General features: G+C 38.7%; 1 protein-coding gene across 2 annotated transcripts in view; it reads right to left on the bottom strand.

The window, feature by feature from the left end:
• Positions 1-5,328: 5,328 nt before the first annotated feature.
• The window catches only part of FAM199X (family with sequence similarity 199, X-linked), a 30,710-nt gene continuing 16,286 nt past the window's right edge, over positions 5,329-19,752 (bottom strand). The window contains exons 3-6 of one of the 2 annotated variants that reach the window (XM_062183407.1): positions 15,445-15,594; positions 15,062-15,223; positions 12,976-13,242; positions 5,329-11,699 (exon numbers count right to left, since the gene is read on the bottom strand). In XM_062183407.1, coding sequence (XP_062039391.1) covers positions 11,529-11,699; positions 12,976-13,242; positions 15,062-15,223; positions 15,445-15,594 — 750 coding nt within the window. In that variant the 3' untranslated portion in view covers positions 5,329-11,528. The remainder of the gene's footprint in view (positions 11,700-12,975; positions 13,243-15,061; positions 15,224-15,444; positions 15,595-19,752) is intronic. The other variant, XM_062183408.1, reaches the window with a different exon arrangement.

The raw sequence follows: 19,752 nt of genomic DNA, 5'->3' as shown, positions 1-19,752 counted from the left end.
CTGTCCAGGAAAACACATCAGCAAGCAAAAAGAAATTGTTAACAATTTTGACCCTTGGACTGATTTAGGGACACAACGAAAACCCAAATATGTGAGAATATGCAGAAGAAAACTTTTGGAGCCAACTATGCTTAAAGAAAAAAATGCAGACTATAATGGGAAAATCACTGCACTGGAGTGTGAATAAGGCCCCTCAAGGTTTGCATTTGGATTTGGGTATGCACTAACCAGCTGTTTCCTCTTGGTATAAACTTTCCATTCCAAAAGGAGCGCAGATCCAAGAAGTACCTTTCTCCGAAGGGAGGCGAGAACTTCCACTTTGACTATGGCTTTGTCTAAATAAGATCGGAGTTGGCGAACTCAAGAGGCTTCCATAGCCTTGGCAGCTCATGACAAGAGCCTCCTCGGGTGACTACTGACACCATAAACAAGAGTGTCAATTGTTAAATCAACAACAGGAGTCACTGTGCACTTACTCCCCATGTAGGATCTCTGTCCTTTATGTGTTGTACAATGTGAATTAATGGTATAATTAGTACTCACACAGTACTTTATACTTTGTGTTTCTGTATGGGTACAAACTGCTGAAATCTTTACTTAATATATACTAAATTGATCTTTTGTATATAAAGATAATTGAAAATTAATCTGGATGAAGAATGGGATGGGAAAGGGAGTGGGAGATGGGATGGTTGCGGGTGGGAGGGTGGTTATGGGGGGAAAAGCCACTATAATCCAAAAGTTGTACTTTGGAAATTTATATTTATTACATAAAAGTTTTTTTAAAAATCCAATAGTAAAAAAAAAGAGGAGGGCAGGAAAAAAATGGATAGTGCTACCTCAATAGTTCTCAGTGTGTTCATCAGCCAAGTACAATTAACATCACATAGGAACTCCTTAAAATGCAAATTATCAGTCCCCACCCCCAGACCTACTGAGAAACTCTGGGGGCAGGGCCTGGGCATCAGCATCTTAGCAAGTCCTCCTGGGGATTCCAATGCACTGCTCCAGTGTGAAAACTACTAAGCTAGGTGATCCCTACAGTTCCTTCAAGATCTCAAATTGTACAATGCTTAAATATTGACAAGTTAAAAATACCAAACAAAAATCAATAATGTCAGTTACATCTGTTTAAAAATATGTGTTAATTTCTAAAGGACAACAGGATAATAATCTCTATTTTTCCTTTCATCCCCCCTTCCCAGTATCCTCACATAACTCTTTTTTTAAAGATTTTATTCATTTATTTGAAAGTCGAGAGTTACAGAGAGGAGAGGCAGAGAGAGAGAGGTCTTCCATCCGATGGTTCATTCCCTAATTGGCCACAATAGCCGGAGCTGCGCCGATCCGAAGCCAGGAGCCAGGAGCTTCTTCCAAGTCTCCTACGCGGGTGCAGGGGCCCAAGGACTTGGGCCATCTTCTACTGCTATCCCAGGCCACAGAGGAGAGCTGGATCGGAAGAAGAGCAGCCGGGACTAAAACCGGTGCCCATATGGATGCCAGCGCTTCAGGCCAGGGCGTTAACCCGCTGTGCCACAGTGCTGGCTCCCTCACATAACTCTTTATACCCAAATGTGGGCCATTTTGGATAAAATGAAAATTCTTAGCCCCGGAGGTAGATGGGACAGAAAAAAACCTGACTGAACTTAATCTTTTATTTTCTTTCTTTATTTTTTTTTTCTTTTTGACAGGCAGAGTGGACAGAGAGACAGAAAGGTCTTCCTTTGCCGTTGGTTCACCCTCCAATGGCCGCTGTGGCTGGCGCACCGCACTGATCTGAAGCCAGAAGCCAGGTACTTCTCCTGGTCTCCCATGGGGTGCAGGGCCCAAGCACTTGGGCCATCCTCCACTGCACTCCTGGGCCATAGCAGAGAGCTGGCCTGGAAGAGGGGCAACCAGGACAGAATCCGGTGCCCCAACCGGGACTAGAACCGGGAGTACCGGCACCGAAAGGCGGAGGATTAGCCTAGTGAGCAGCGGCGCCAGCCTCTTTATTTTTTTTTAAAGATTTATTTTATTTATCTGAAAGATAGAGTTACAGACAGAGGTGGAGACACAAAGAGAGGTCTTCCATCCATTGGTTCACTCCCCAAATGGCTGCAACAGCCGGAGCTGCGCAGATCCGAAGCCAGGAGTCAGGTGCCTCCTCCAGGTCTCCCATGTGGGTGCAGGGGCCCAAGGACTTAGGCATCCTCCACTGCTTTCCCAGGCCATAGCAGAGAGCTGCATCGGAAGAGAAGCAGCTGGGACTTGAACCGGTGACCATATGGCTTCAGGCAAGGACTTTAACCTGCTGTGCCACAGCACCGGCCTGAACTTAATCTTCAAAAGCTACTATCTCTCCTGCCTGCTACTCAAACTATTCTATGGCTTCAGTCGCAAAATAGTGAAGAAAAACAACGGGAGTTTGTTTTTAATCTAAAAGCAACAGCTCACTTTCTAGGCAAATGTGCTCAAGGCATCACTAAGACTTACAAACCAACATTAGAACTAACTGTTCTATTCTGGTGCTAACAAAATGCAGATGATGGGGCACGCATTGAAGCACAGCAGGTAAAGCTGCCGCCTAAGATCCTGGCACCCCATATGGGCACTGGTTCGAGTTTCCCTTTCACATGCATATGGGTACCGGTTCACTGCTCCACTTTTTTTTTTTTTTGACAGGCAGAGTTAGACAGTGAGAGAGAGAGAAAGGTCTTCCTTTTCCGTTGGTTCACCCCCCAATGGCCGCTACGGCCTGCACGCTGCGCTGATCCGAAGCCAGCAACCAGGTGCTTCTTCCTGGTCTCCCATGCAGGTGCAGGACCCAAGGACCTGGGCCATCCTCCACTGCCCTCTGGGGCCACAGCAGAGGGCTGGCCTGGAGGAGGAGCAACCAGGACAGAATCCGGTGCCCCAACAAGGACTAGAACCCTGGGGTGCAGTCACAGCAGGCGGAGGATTACCCTAGTGAGCAGCGGCGCCGGCTTCACTGCTCCACTTTCAATCCAGCTCTCTGCTATGGCCTGAGAAAGCAACAGTGGACAGCCCAAGTGCTTGGGCCCCTGCCCTACCTGGGAGACCAGGAAGAGGCTCCTGGCCCCTGGCTTCCTGCCCAGCCCCAGGTCGTCTCTCTCTCGCTGTTCCTCTCTAACTCTGCCTTTCAAATAAAATAAATAAATCTTAAAAAAAGGCAGATGATTTTAATATTAACAAGACTAGCAATTATGATTTTGATTTCAAGTAAGTAGACCAGATATTTGGCATTAAGGAATTTCAGAAATTTAACAAATGCTAGTTGGTAAAGATGTAGACAAACTCTCCTACACTGTTGGTGGGAATGCACATTACTATAGCCACTATGGAAAATGCTCCTCAAAAAACTAGAAACAGAGCTACCAAATGATCCAGCCATCCCATAACCGGATATATATCCAAAGGAATTAAAATCAGTATGTTGAAGAGAGATCTGTAATCCTGTTTGCTGCAGCACTATTCATAACAGTCAAGATGTGGAATCAAATAAGGTGCCCACCAGTGGATGTGTGGAGAAAGAAAAAGTGGTGTGTACACATGATGGGATATTTTCAGCAATAAAAAGAAGGAAATCCTGTCATTTGCAACTGGATGAAGTGGAGGACATTAAGTGAATTAAGTCAGGCATAGAAAGACAAATATAACATGTTCCCATTTTTAAGTGGAAGCCAAAGTTTATCCTAAAGTAGAGAACTGAATGGTAGGTACCAAGCCTGGGGAGGGTACAGGGAAGACAGAGACAGAGAGGGTGGCTAATAGGTGCAGGGCAGTTCGATAAGAAAAGTCATTTTGATGTTCTATATCACAATATGGTAACTATAACAATTAATTGAATATTTCAATATAACTAGTAGAGGATTTCAAATGCTACCAATACAAAATCACAGATGTCTGAGGAGACAGATCTTTACCCCCACTCTGATCATTCTACACTGTATAAATTTAAATGGCATACTGCGAATATGTACACTTACTGTGCACCAATTAAAAATACCTTAACAATAGAGGCTGGCATTGCGGTGCAGCAGGTTCAGCTGCAGCCTGTGATGCCAGCATCCCATGTGAGTGCCTGGTCAAGTCCCAGCTGCTCCACTTCCGATCTAGCTCCATGATAATGTACCTGGGAAGGCAGCCATCCACATGGGAGACCCGGATGGAGTTCCTGCCTCCTGGCTTCCGCAGTTGTTGTAGCCATTTGGGGAGTGAGCCAGCAGATAGAAGATTCTCTCTCTCTCTCTCCTCCTGTCTTTCTCTCTCTGTGTATAACTCTGCCTTTCAAATAAAATAAATCTTAAAAAATACTAAAAACAAAAAGGAACTATTTTTACTTATGGAGATATGATGATGGTATCATAGTTTTATATATATAAATTTTATATAAAGTTATATATATATTTTATATATATAAATGCCCTTATCTTTTAAAAATCACATACTTGGGCTGGCATTGTGTCCTCTGCCTTTCTAACAATTACAAGAAAACAAGTTAAACAACTTGGGCTTACTTCTGATCCAGCAGATAACTGGATTTATGTATTTTTCAATGTTATGTTATAAATTCTTATTTGTAGGCTGGCGCTGTGGCTTAACAGGCTAATCCTCCGCCTTGCGGTGCCAGCACCCCAGGTTCTAGTCCCAGTTGGGGCGCTGGATTCTATCCCGGTTGCCCCTCTTCCAGGCCAGCTCTCTGCTATGGCCCGGGAAGGCAGTGGAGGATGGCCCAAGTCCTTGGGCCCTGCACCCGCATGGGAGACCAGGAGAAGCACCTGGCTCCTGGCTTCGGATCAGCACGATGCGCCGGCCGCAGCGGCCATTGGAGGGTGAACCAACGGCAAAAAGGAAGACCTTTCTCTCTGTCTCTCTCTCTCACTATCCACTCTGCCTGTCAAAAATAAATAAATAAATTCTTATATGTAAGCATAGTTTTAAAAGCTGGAGTCTTTAAAAATGTATGTATTCAGTTCTGTGTCCCAGCATTGTTGCTTACAATTGCACCAAAGGACAAACTCCCAGAGAAAGCTACAAATCATCAAACCTCTAGAACAGCACTGTGTAACAGAACTGTCTGTGAAGATGGGACTGTTTTATACCCTACGCCTTACAAAACACTAAGTAGTCTCTAGCTACTCGTGGCCATGGGGCACATGAAGTATCTATCACTCATGGGACTAACGAAAAAATTCTTCCATTTCATTTATCTTCACTTCCTTTAAATACCCACATGTGGCTAGTGCCTGCCAAAATGCGTAGTATGACTCCAGAGTATCTAAGAGAAGAAAAACACAAACACACATAGTTTTACTTAATATCTAACTCACATTTATTAAAAATTGAAAATTACAGAAAAGCATGAATATTTGGCTGCATTAAACAAGTTTACTTAACTTACCTCTAATTAATAAATGAAAGCATTTTATACCACGAAACAAATTTTAAGAATAAGGTCTATGCTAAAAGAAAAACAGCCAAGACATTTCCCAAAGGAGAGAGCAACCAGATCTCCCTCTAGTGGCAAGAGAGAGAGTTGCTGCTAAAAAGCTGAATCGCTCCAGTATGTCTCCTAAAACTGCCCACATTTCCTTTATAATATTTTAACTTAAAAAAAATTTTTTTAGATAAAAAAGAAAGATAAATCTTACCTTTGGCCAGAAAAAAAATCAGATCTAATTTTCACTTACTATGAATGCTAATCTCTCTAGAAGTTTGAACTCTCTGGAAAAAAAATATCTTGCCAATGATACTTGGCAAATTAGGGTTTTCACCAATCAAAAGTTTAGAGTCCTGGACCCAAACCATGAGAAAAAAGATAGAAACTCCTCTCTGTTGGGAAATGTTCTGGGATGGAGCACGAAAAGGAGCTGATGTGAAATACAAATGCAAAATATAAAGTAGGACACAGCAGCAGGGTTTGTAAAAACTGAAGACACATCAAAAGAACCAAAAAGAATGGTACTATTACCAGAGTTCCTAATAACCAAAATGACATTTCCCATTCTGATATTCAGTTTCAAAAGACAGTTCTGCCACATTGATAGTTTTAATTACAACCATACACACTCATTTAGATCTAACTACTGAAGTACTTTCAAGTACAAGGACAAACTCAAAATAGAAATGACTTGTGTGTTATAGCTACTGTTACGCCCTCACAGCTTCAGGAAAAATCAGGCTTTATGTACACCGTAGTTAAGTACAGCATGTACAGAAGAAAGTTTTATGTACAAAAGTGCATTAATATAGTAATACATTTAGCAGGAATACAGGAAAAAAATCCTGGTTAACTATCTGCTACGTTACAGATTTCAGACTACTTGAAGATTCTCCAAACTAGTCAACTTCCTACTTGCTTTGGTTATGGTATTGATGCTACATGACTAATCTTTGAAACTAAAAAACAAAACAAAAAATATTCCACAAACAATTTGAAATTTTTAACCATCTGTGAAATGCTTCACATATACTTGTGTTGATTGTTAATAGCTTTTGACAACAATCTTATTAAATTCCCAACACAAAGATTTAGAATGGATGATACTTATCTAAATCAGGGTGCTCAAATAGGAAATTAAGCTGATCTGCTACACAGGAACAGACACTATCCGCTCCATTTCTAAAAGCCTCACCTAGATAACCTAATTCCAAAATCTCATTTGAAATCCAATAGGTCAGCTACTGTTAAAGAGCGAGCTGTACCACAAAACAAGTCATGGATTCAGGCCACTGTTCTTAGAACAATTCAGAACAGTAAGTGTTAACTTGTCATTTGTACATATTAATTCTATAACTACCTTTACATAGTTAAAACGTATATGCATAATTAGAACAATTCTCCCTTTTTTCACTCCACAAAAAAAGAACATAGATTTCCACAGGTTCCAGTGACCACAAAGATGCAACAAAAATTTGACAATACAGAAAAAGCACTAAATACTGAATTCAGAGAGGACCAAATCAGGTTTTCTCAGTTCAGTATGAATGTCAAATTAAAATTTATCACTATAGGATCTAGGCTATTATCTATTATCTTAATTTAAAAATGATTGGAGGGGGAAACTGAAAATAATTTTATTATTAGAGGAAAATAAGAAAACTAAATGTTAGTGCATCAATTTAGAGCTTCAGCTCTACCATGAAATTTCCTTACTCCTAACAGCCAGTTACTTAGAGGAATGTTCAGAATTCCTTCTAAGCCTTTTGGAATAAGCTAATTACTTTCCAAAGAAATAAGCATTCTAAGGAGTTATGTTCCACATACTATACTGATAGAGCCTAGTTCAAAATCTCTCTCAGCTAGTTCTTACCCACTTAGCATAATTTAATTTTTAAGATAATATTTATCTTACTTTATCAGACTTAAAAACTAATCCAAAGTTCCCACAGTATGATGGTACTTCAAAAGGTTCATGGAAAAAATGGAATTAAATGTATAAATTTATTTGGTGCTGCTATACAATGTATACCATGAAAAAATTATGCCAGATTTCAAAAGTTGTTGTGCCAAAATAAACTCACACTTTCAATTCCATTTTCCACAAACTTTATGAAGCACCCTCATACATGTGTATACAAATACTTATTTCCTAACAGTCCTTTTCAGGATTAAATCGACTCATTTAAACGTGTTGAATGTCATGGCACTCAACGTCAAAACTATTATTTGAATGCAGCTGGGAATTTTCCTACCAACTATCCCAAACTATAGCTTACTTTCCATCAATTCTAAACAAGCATTCTTCTTGAAGATAAAAGTGCTAAAAGGTAATTCAATAAAGTAAAGGGACGAGGAGTGTTTCAGCTATTACACAAGTGAATTCAATGATTCCCTAAAGTTAACCAGAGAAATCAACTTGCTATATAATCTCTATTCTCGAAGCACTTTTGCCTATACCTTGAAAATGACCTTCCCAGGTCACTAAAAGTTATCTGGGTTTAAAAAAATCACCCTGGTAGCTATGATCTCTTTCAGGAAAAGGAAAAATTTTTTAAAAAATCATTAAGCAACATTTTAGATAACTTTTAAGGTTCTTCAATGATCTAGCTAAGCCAAAAATAAGAGTTTTACAAATGAAATTTAAGGTTTGAACATTTTTGTTTTGTTTTAGTCCTGTTATGATTGATTGGTTCAACTTAACAACTTTGCTTACTGATCTCCAATACTATGGGCATTTATATAAAACAAATTACAACATTTCGATTATTTTTGAGTTTGGAAAAATCTGATAACTGACAAAAAGTACAGGGTTCACTACTTTTAAGGCACATGAGGCTATACAGAGTGAGCCACCAAAGAAAAAGTCTCTACTTACAGAACATGAAACAAACAGGATTCTACATTGGTGTACACAAACATTTTTGGCTTAAATACAAAGACATTTAATAATTTTACAATTTTTAAAGCTCATCAGAATCTGAATACCTATAGCTTCTTGTAATTTTTCCCTTATGAGGGGATTAATACATCTCAAGTTAGCTTTTACAAGTATAGTCAGTATTTCAGAAGTCAGTTTCTAGGTTTAATTTGGTCTTATCTAATTTACTTAAGGGACAGAGGAACTGGACAAAAGTGCCACAGCCTAACAAAAATGAAACACTAATCATGAAAAAAAAGTGCTATTATACTCTACATTCTTGTTGGGACAGAACAAACTAGCCCTTTCTACCCTACTCACATTTCACTACACTGCCTTCCTTTGATCAGCTGCAAAACTAGAAAAATACATGCCCTTTGTTTAGTCCAAGGTTCACACTTTAAAAAGCTGTGGTAGGGATCCACTATTACAGAATCTCTAATAAAATGTTTCTGGATAAATCAGTGGAGACTTTTTCAATGCCCTCAGTTAACAAGGTTTATTTTAAAAGGGAGATATTAATTTCTCCAATGTCAGTTTTCTACAGGTGAGCAGTGACACTGGAACAAATAAGTTTCACCTTTGTATGAACTCATTAGCTAAGGTTTATATTTTTTAAAAATACCGATTTTTAAAATTGAACTCAGAAATACATCAGGTAGAACAAATTATTACTTAGTTCAAGAAAGAGATAATTCAAATGAATTATCTACATGAGGCATCAAAACAGAAGAAGTAATCTAGCATGTTGTCAAAGACAATATAACTTTTTGTTTATGTCGTTTTGTGCTGGTTTCTTTTGGGAAGGATAGAGAAATTTTAAACATGTGATTACAAACAAAGTTGAATCTTCTTGGATCATAAGTAGGCCAAGTTGTTTAACCTGCTTTCTTCTGATTGATAGAAATATTTTCAATCTTCTCCAAATCGACTTTATGGGTTACCTCTAGTTTACAGGGCTGCAAAGACAGTGCATCCAGATTTACACAAGATCTCATGCCACAGTCTATAAGCACTCACATCCTTACAAGCTTTCAAATGTGGCTTTGTGGCACTTTGGTAAACGTGTCCAATAGTGACTTAAGCTAAATCTAAGGTAGTAAGATTATGTGACTGTTGGGAGAGTAGAACTGGTCTTCAGTTACCTCATGACCCTGTTTAGGATTTTCTTTTACTGGTCACTGTCAAGTAAATAGTTTCCAAGTATTAGATAAATGCTGTCAGTGTTCTCCAAAAGGGGCCTATTTTTCGTGAAGAACAGGTAAAGAGAACAGGCAATTAGTCTGTGGGATTTTGCTTTTGCTACAAGCAGGTAGACAATTCAAACCTATTTGCTCTTCTCTCCATTTGCTCTTCCTAGACTTAGAAGAACAAACAAGGAGGTTGGCCCATTCCATCTTCCTCAGAGTATTCTGAGGCCCATCCCTGAACTCTCACTGAGTTCCCTAAGCTGGTTAAGAGCACCAAGAAGAGGGTAGTAGGGAAGTCGGGACTACTCACACTGAAAGTCATATGCACATACATGCTTTTATATTAGTCATATTTTAAATTATTACTTTAGTTGTCTTTAAAAGGTTGTAACTGAACCACAGATCTCAGCTAAGCTGCACTGTATTTTCATCTTCACATTTAATGCTTCAAACCTTTAAGGAACCAAGATGAAATCAAAATTTCAAAACATGGAACTGTAAAGGTTTAAGTCTTCATACCAACTGAGAATTAACAATGCAAATCAGGATTATTTTTCTTAATGAGCTACCTGACTACAACACAAAGTTAAAAAGAGAGTAGAAATCCTACTAACCTCTGGACTATATAGTTTTTAAAAATACTGATTACAACTCTTCCTACAGAAAATGACTCTCTAATGTTATCTACAATAAAAACAATTTATGACAGTTGGAAAGCAGCTTGATTGTCAGTAGTATCACTTTCCATCTTCTTTGAACATGTGAACATTCAATTGCATATGACAGAAGTAAAGGGATCACACTATTTCTGATTTCATAATAGCAATCTCTCTATGCAAACATTTGAAGTAAATTTAGAGTTCTATTAATAACCAACAGGCTACAGTGTTTTCTATATCTTGCTGCTCTGTATATTTCTAGAAATTTGTAGGGAAGTTTAACAGAACTCTAAGGATTTTCATCAGTTAATTTTGAACAGTACTCTGTTCACATGCCAGAAAAAAAGATTTATACCAAATATTTAAAAATTAGAGCTGTGCTGGAAAAAAAATTACCTACAAAAAGAATCAGAGACGGTTAGGGAGAGAGGGAGAGAGGTAGAGAGGGAGAGAGGGTGAGGGAGAGAGATATTGGTCTTCTGCTTTTGAGATAATTTTACAGCCTAAAACTTCAGAAAGCAATGGACAAGCAGAATTGGCTTTTTGTCTGATTGCTTTCTCCATTTTAATATTAATTAACATAGCATCAAATCTAAAATTTTAGTTCTTAGTAACAACATGATCTTCTCAGTAGTCAGCACTTATAAAAATGGAAAACAAAAACAAATTGAACAGGAAAAAGATTAGAGCCTGTTTTCAAACCTTTGAGTTAATGAAAAGAAATAGAACTAAAGCTAAAGAAGGCACTATTGTAAACAGCAATCTACACCTTGCCCACACTTCAAAAGACTTCCACCAGGAACTGGGAATTGTGCTATGGCCCTTTAGAAAAAATAAACAAAGAAATCATAATACAAAAAAGGAATCTGAATTGTGAGCTCCATGTACATACACTGACAAACTACTTGTCAGCAGTACCTTGAAATCGTCTGAACTGTGAAAGTACTAGTATTTAAAAAGCCCACTTAACCACCACAAAGTTTAAATATTCAAAACATTTACCAAAACCAGTGGTTCTTAAACCAGAGTGTATCTCGGAATAACCTGGCACTGGTTAAAAACACAACAGCTGGGCCTCTCCCCCTCAGTTTTGCTATTCACTAGATGTGGGATGGCGCCTAATGGTATGCATTCCTAACAACTTCTCAGGTGGTGATGAAGCTGCAGGCCCCAGGACCATCCACTGAGAACCACTGATCTAAATTATTAATGGTACGTCAGCACAGCCCTAACCAAAATTTTGGTCATGATGCATGTAAACCAAGGAGGACACAACACTTCAATGCTTAGAAAGAATGCTGATGAATTCACCCTTATTACATCAAAACATCAACATCTGCTTCATGGTCTTCCTCAGTCACTTTCAAGGACAGCACCTCTTCATTAAGGAAGAGCCCACTGAGCCTCTCCTTCCGGGCCTGCCTCTGCTCTTTCAGCTGCCTCTTGCGGAAGGCCTTCTGCTGTAACTTCCGCTGCTTGGATCTCTTCTGTCAAAATAAAAATTGCTAAATCAGTAAGGTTTAGATCTTGGCAGATCCATGCCAAAATACTTTATGGCTCAAATTCTGATTTTTATGAGCTGTTCAAATTGCTCTGCCATGTGATCCTTTTTCCAAAAAGTGAACCATTGGCTTAGAAGTAAGATTCTATTCTTATGGTATTTCACCAGTGACTCTTCTGATTAGAAAGGCTTGAAACTTGGTCATTTTGGCTAGTTATGGATAACCAGTCATTTCAACTTTCTTTTTAAATCAAATTAAGGTACATGGTTGTTAATGCATAGCAAGCAAAAAATTAATACTAGGAGACAATATTGAATGCAAATGTAGAGATTATTGTCCGCATCTCTAATGTTTATGATATCATGGTACCTTTCATCCAAAATCACCAGCAGTTTTACAATGGCTGGGAAAAAAAATCAGCGCCTTTTTCATATTGGGTAAATCCCATCTTAAAAGCCTATTAGAAAGCCAGTGGGTACTGCAATCCTTGTCACTGGTGAACTGACACCAGAAAGGAATGACCATAAATCCAGAGAAATCCCTAGGCAACCGACAGAGCTGGCTACATTTCTGCTACTTCATTAAGAACTAGGGATGGAATTCTTGTGTATTTTCAAGTCACCACTGGGTTTCCAACGACCTTAAGAGATTCTCTGATCATTGTTAAGTTGACCTCTGACTCTGTTGCCATTGCAAGAAACTGAATTCTCCTGCTAAGCCAAGGGAGCATTCTAAGCACACGTATACTTTCTTTTAAGTGCCCAACAATATTTTACAGAATTTCTCAGCCATGAAAGGACTAGACAGAAATTACAGAATGTATTATTACATTTTGAGAAAGGAAGCATTCATGATTAAAATGCTAAGAGAAACATTTAACACACAACAAAAGACACACATGAAAATCGAAAATCGTAGGAGCTAATAGACAGCAACATCAGTAATGTAGTAAGATTTGCTCAGTAGTGAGTTGCAGTCAGTATTGCAAGCTTGAGAATCACTTGTTACTTCCATCAATTTAGCTTATTTAAAACAGACACAAAAATCAGATAAAATCGAATGACTTGTGGGTCCAAACAGTATTTCAAAGCACTCAGCTTAGAGTGCTTTGTTTAACAGCAGAGCTTCCTACTTGTTCAATTAAAACCAAACCCACAGGCATCTAGATAGCAGGATTATATTCACGTTCCAAGAAATTTATATGAAGGAGTACTAATGTTAATATTGAAAGGTAAAGTTTTGTATTGATGAGACATTTTACTTTTGAATCCCGAATCCGCTCTGCTGCACTTGCAGACAGGTTGCTGTCACTGTGTGCTCGACTCATGTTGGCACTGGAGTTTGAAGCAGAGTTTCCAACACTGGACCCACTGCTGCTTGCAGAACTGACCATGCTGGCACTGCTGCTGCTGGCGCTGGCGCTGGCACCGCTCACTCCACTGGTGCTTGCACAACTAAAGTTGCTTCTCTTCCAGGCCTCTCTTGCAGGCCGTTGGCGAGGGCTATGCTCCTTGATATAGTTTCTGACCTTGAGACACATAGACATAAACTTGTTAGTGTTGCATCTTGACATTCTACCCTCAAAATTCTGGGGAAAGAAGTCATACTGTCTTGAATCTAAAAGACTGTCAAACGTTCTGCAGATGTGTCAAGAAGACAGAAGGGCAAAAGTAATCTTTAAATGTAGACACAAGTACCAGGGGCCGGCATTGTGGAGTAACAGGAACCTTTCACATGTGACACAGGCATCCCATATGAGCACTGGTTCAAGTCCCAGCTGCTTCACTTCCAATCCAGCTCCCTGCTAGTGTACCTGGGAAAACAGTGGAAGATGGCCCAAGTGTTTGGGCTCCTGTCACCCATGTAGGAAACCCAGATGGAATTCCAGGCTCCTGACAATAGCCTGGTCCAGCCCCAGCTATGGCAGCCATCTGGGGAATGAACCAGGGAATGGAAGATTAATATTTCTCTCTCTCACTGTGTTTTTATCTGTCCGTCTGTCTAACTCTGCTTTTCAAATATATAAGTCTTCATTTTTGAAAAGATGTAAATGCCAGAAAATTTGCCAATGTTCACAGTTCTAGAAAACTTGTTATGCAGTAAAATGTTAAAAGGCTATAAAATATAACCAGTAAATGGAAATGTACTAGCTCTCACATTTTAGGACTGTAAGAAAATAATACTCGGACACAGAAACTAACAGCAAAACAAAATACATGATATTAGGCATTTGTTAAAGATTCCCACCTAAGATGACTGAAATAAATTGCTGATTATATCTAAGATTAGGGTATTTCCTAAATCTTAGCTAGAGGCCAATGATATCTTCTTCAAATTCAGGGCATCAACTTGCAAGACTAATGAAAAATGGACTGGAATTTAGAAAAATTATACTATGGCCACTGGGAGAAACACTGAAATGAAAGCGATTTTTCATAAATAATGATAAACACAAAACAAATAAGCAATCTAAAAGCAGAATATAGTATTCATTTTAACCATGTAACAGAAAAGAGAGCAGCAAAGACTATATTTAGAATATACCAGAAATGTGGGCTGGCAATGTGGCTTAGTGGGTAATGTTGCTGCCTGCAGTGCCAGCACCCCAAATGGGCACAGATTTGTGTCCTGGCTGCTCCATTTCCGAACCAACTCCCTGCTAATGGCCTGGGAAAAGCAGTGGAGGATGGCCCAAGTGCTTGGGCCCCTGCTACCCACGTGGGAGACCTGGAAGAAGCTCCTGGGTCCTGGCTTCGGCCTAGGCCAGTCCTGGCCATTGCAGCTTTATCTGGAGAGTAAACCAGCAGATAGAAGACCCCTCTCTGTCTCTCTCTCTCTAATTCTGACTTTCAAATAAATAAATCTTAAAAACAAAGAATATACCAGAAATGCATGTTTCAGAATAGCAAATGGGAAATTCATTAGGTTTTGTCTTAGGCAGGCTCCCTAAGACTATTCAAAATTCTCAGCTCAGATGTTCACCAAAGCAGAGCTCTTATTAATTAATACTAATTAGTATTTTGATTCTGTAAACTCATCTCTTTTACAAAAATATAAACCTCAGCTTAATGACTCCTTAAATGCTGAATTAAGTTTCAAGGCCTATATAATTGACAGGGAGGTTCTAGATTGACACTGACCCAGAAAGGCACTGCCAGGTGAGATCCACATAAACCTATTAAAAAACCATGTGTTCTCAAATTTTTCCATCGTTTTTCTACCATTTCACAGCACTGACTTTGACCTTAATTATCCATATTTTCACATATGATTTACTTATGATTATCCAAGTCTAGTGGAAGATGGTGTTTTTCAATAGGTATACAATCTGCATTTTCTTTACATACCTGCTTCAGTTTTTCATCGGTGAGACAGTTAAGCTCAATAATAAACTCACTGTCTGTAGGGGAGATTTGAGCAGAAGGATCAATTATTTTAATAATATCAAGTTGCTCTCGAAGTCCCATCTCAGTACTGACTTTACGACTCAGATATTCAATATATTCCACCTATGTGATGGAAAATGACAGCAAACATTAATGCTCAAAACCTCTGAACCTTTAGCACATTGATTACAACATGTTCTATATATCTGAAGTACTTCTCTGACAAACACTTAAAGCTCAAATTCAGATTCCCTAAGAAAGCCACATTTATCCATTAGCTGTAAATAAGAAATAAACAGATATACATTTTTCACACATATGCTTTTAAATGTTGAGGTCTTTACCTGCTCGTCATTTGTCATTGCACTCCAAGGAAGTTCATCTAAATTCCGGTGCTTGTTTTTCTTTTTAGGAAGCAGGCAAGGTGAACTTGGAATACTGGGTATGACATCAGAAAGTACATCACTTCCACTGGCAATGTCACTACCTGGTAACTATAAAAATAAGGATGGTGGAAGTAGGGAAAGTATTTTGAATAAGGCAATATATTTCATACACTAACTAAAAGTTACTTTATTATAAGACTAATGGTAAATACAGAGTCAGAGGACATTAATGGTGACCTATGACAATTTTATGCAAAGTAGCAACATCATTACACTCTGTGTATAGGTTCACTTCTTCAATGAAAGTTATTTTTAATAACTTAAAATCATTATCAAAAGTTGTTAAAATGCTAACATAAGAGTCAATCACCATTAGTTTTTAATTCATAATGCAAATGTGAATAGGGCCCACATAGCATAATGAGTATAAAGACAAATAAATCATGGTCCTTGTCCTGAAGTCTGTCTTAACAACCTCAAGACAACTAAAATAACATAAAATGTGCTGTTAACATAAAGCCAACAACTCCAGAGATCAAAAATATTAAGAGAAAGCATATACAGGGAAAATAAAAGCAAACCTAAGCACATGGAAATCAAAACAGTTTCAAATGACACCAACAGCTAAAAGTGAGGCTTAATTTTATAGTCTGCTTAAAAAGAGTAGATTTAATTTTTAACAACTTCACTGATGTATATTTGACAAACAAAAGGCTGCACATATTTAATGCACACAATTTTATGAGGTTGGACATATGTATATGCATATACCTGCAAAACTATCAGCACAGGAGAGGCTCCAAGATGGCAGAACAGGGAGGGAGCATACTGCTCTAGGCAAGGGGAAGATAGTTAAAAAAACAAAAAAGGTGGAGACAGTGCATAGTCAGGAGAGAGGGAGAAAACTGCAATAGAAATTCGATGGAAGAAGAGGGATGTTATATATCTACGTGGAGGATATAGATGTATAGCATGAGCAAGGACACAACACAGGACCCCAGCAGCAGAGAGCCTGAGAGAGCACCAGCTTAGGAGAGTAAGGTGAGATCACACTGCAGCAGCCCATGCCACTGGTGATTTAGCCAGAGGGAGAGCCTGGCATGAGTCCGGCCTAGAGCCCTATGCAGGACAGGGTACCCGCTAAACTACAGAAAAAGGGGGTATGTTTCCCTCTTCCCATGTCCTCTACAACAGCACCCGATAACTAGCTGAGAGAGGGCAGGTACCATTTTGGACATACATAGCAGCTGCGCCAGCTCTTGTGTGCACATCCAGCAACTTGCTGAGATGAGAGGCCATCTTGTCAGTAACTGGTAGCAGCTCGGGTGTGTGCACCTGGCCATCAGTACAGCTGTGACTAGTGGCTCTTATATACACATGTGGTCCAGGGATTTTACCAGAGGGGAAAACCCATGTTCCCCTGGATCACACGCGTATACAAGAGCCACCAGTCACAGCCCCTTCTCGTTTCACCATGGTGCTTTCTCCCCACTGGTGGCCAAATTATAATCAAAACAGCCTGGTACTGGCACAAAAATAGATGTATAGACCAATGAAACAGAATTGAAACTTCAGAAATCAACCTATGAATCTACAACCAACTTATCTTTGACAAAGGAGCTAAAATCAATCCCTGGAGCAAGGACAGTCTCTTCAACAAATGATGCTAGGAAAACTGGATCGCCATATGCAGAAGTATGAAACAAGACCCCTACCTTAGACTTTACACAAAAATCCACTCAAAATGGATCAAAGATTAAATCTATGACCCGATACCATCAAATTACTAGAGAACATTGGAGAAACTCTGCAAGACACTGGCATAGGCAAAGAGTTCTTGGAAAAGACCCAAGAAGCACAGGCAATCAAAGCCAAAACTGACAAATGGAATTACATCAAGCAGAGAAGCTTCTGTAATGCAAAAGAAACACTCAGCAAAGTGAAGAGGCAGTCAACCAACAGAACGGGAAAAAAAAAATTTGTAAACTACAAAACCGATAAAGGATTAATATCCAAAATCTATAAAGAGCTCAAGAAACTCAACAACAGAACAATTTAGTTAAGAAATGGGCAAAGGGCTTGAACAGGCATTTTTCAAAAGATGAAACTAAAATGGCCAACAGACACATGAAAAAATGCTAAGGATCACTAGCCATCAGGGAAATGCAAATCAAAGCTTCAATTAGGTTTCACCTCTTCCCAGTATTCTATAGAATGGCTCACATGCAGAAATCAACAAATAATAAATGCTGGTGCAGATGTGGGGAGAAAGGTACCCTAATCCACTGTTAGTAGGAATGTAAACTGGTGTAGCCATTGTGGAAGACAGTATGTGGATACTTCAAAAAGCTAAAAATAAATCTACCACAGGACCCAGCAAACCCACTCCTGGGAATTTACCCAAAGGAAATGAAATCAGCATATGAAAGAGTTATCTGTACCCTCATATTCACTGCAGCTTAATTCACAATAGCTAAGATAGGGCATCAACCCAGATGTCCAGCAACTGAAGACTGGATAAAGAAATTATGGCATATATACACTATAGAATGCTACTCAGCAGTAAAAAAAAATGAAATCTTGCCATTTGCAACAAAATAGATGCAACTGGAAATCATTATACTTAGTGAAATAAGACAAATACCATGTTTTCCCTGATCTGTGGTAACTAATAGAGTATCTAAAATGTAATGTATAGGAGTAAAAATGACATTTTGAGATCTGATGATTACAGCCCTAATCTCTACTGTTGAGGAACAGTGGTTTTTTTCTTCATAGTATCTGTTGAACTCTTTACTTGGTGTAGGGTTAATCTTGTAAGTATAAAGTAAACTGAAAATAGATGTTTGTAAAAATTAAGAGTGGGAATAGGAGAGAGAAGAGGAAGAAGGGTGGAAGCAAGGGTGGAAGGGAGGGTAGGGTGGAAAGAATCACTATGTTCCTGAATCTGTATACATGAAATACATGAAATTTGTATACCTTAAATAAAATTAAGAAAAACAAAAGAAAAGAAAAAAATCGCCATAATCAAGGTGATAAACACAGCCATCACCTTCAAAAGTTACAACGGATTTGAATTTAAAGAAATGTATTTAAAGCATTCATCACCACATTAATGTAGAGGAAAACATTATGTTTTCCACTGCCTGGGAAAGCAGTAGAAGACGGCCCAAATGCCTGGGTCACTGCACCAACATGTGATGAAGCTCCTGGCTCCTGGCTTTGGCCTGACCCAGCCAGGGGCTGTTGCTGCCATTTGGGGAGTGAATCAGCAGATGGAAGATCTCTGTCTCTCCCTCTCTCTCTGTAATTCCAACTTTCAAATAATTAAAATAAATCTTAAAAATAAAACAGGTAACATAAACCCTTAGCCAATGTCAAGTTGCTGAAATGGTTGGATTAAGTTTTACAGGGTAGTGTTTCAGAATGACCAAAGAGGAAAAAAGAAAAGGCACTTAGGTAAGCAAAATAAATTACTAAAATCATAGATTAAAAAAGCACAGAAGAAAAATTAGGTCCAAGGAGGGTCACACAACTAAAGACAGAATCCAAAGACAAGTGCAGTGATTTCAACTATTGCAGTCTGGCCTTGGAGGTAGCTTGTAATGAAGGAACGTCATTTGGGATATGGAGTTTGTAGTGATCGTGGGAGACGCAAGCACAAAGTATCCTTTGAACAGACAACAGTCACTCTTTTTACTATATGCTATAAAACATGTCACAAAGCATTCTATTTTTTTCATGGAAACACTGTAATTGCAAGTTACATCTCTGACCCAGGACTCAGCATCAGATAACATGTTAGTATTAAATAATAAGGTCATCCAAGTGGAAATGTCAAGTAGTCAATTAGAGATACAGGATGAGCAGCTGCATGGTGGAACTCATTGTATGGACTCCTGTATATTTATGATACCAGCAATTTTCCAGGTTATAACTGGTAATATATTTCAGAATAAAAATGCTTAATGATTCCCATCTCATATTTTTCATGAACAATATTTGGTATATTTATATTATAATCAGTAATTGTGACACATAGGGAGAATTAAATCAAGCCTCTGCCATATTTTCTGCAGGGTGCAGCAGAATTTTATGAGTAAGCTCACTGTTGTAATAGCTGATGTGTAATTTCAGATTGTACCTCTACGTTTCAAGTGTGACAGCTGAATTACTCACTTTTTAAATTTTATAAGCTTTCCTGCTCAGCAATGGAAATAATTTCTCAACCTCTAAGACTAGTCAAATATATCTTCAATAATAAAA

This window comes from Lepus europaeus, chromosome X (assembly GCF_033115175.1).
Source record: "Lepus europaeus isolate LE1 chromosome X, mLepTim1.pri, whole genome shotgun sequence".
Taxonomy (NCBI): domain Eukaryota; kingdom Metazoa; phylum Chordata; class Mammalia; order Lagomorpha; family Leporidae; genus Lepus; species Lepus europaeus.
Note: the sequence above shows the minus strand (reverse complement) of the source record. Positions and strands in the feature narration are given on the sequence as shown.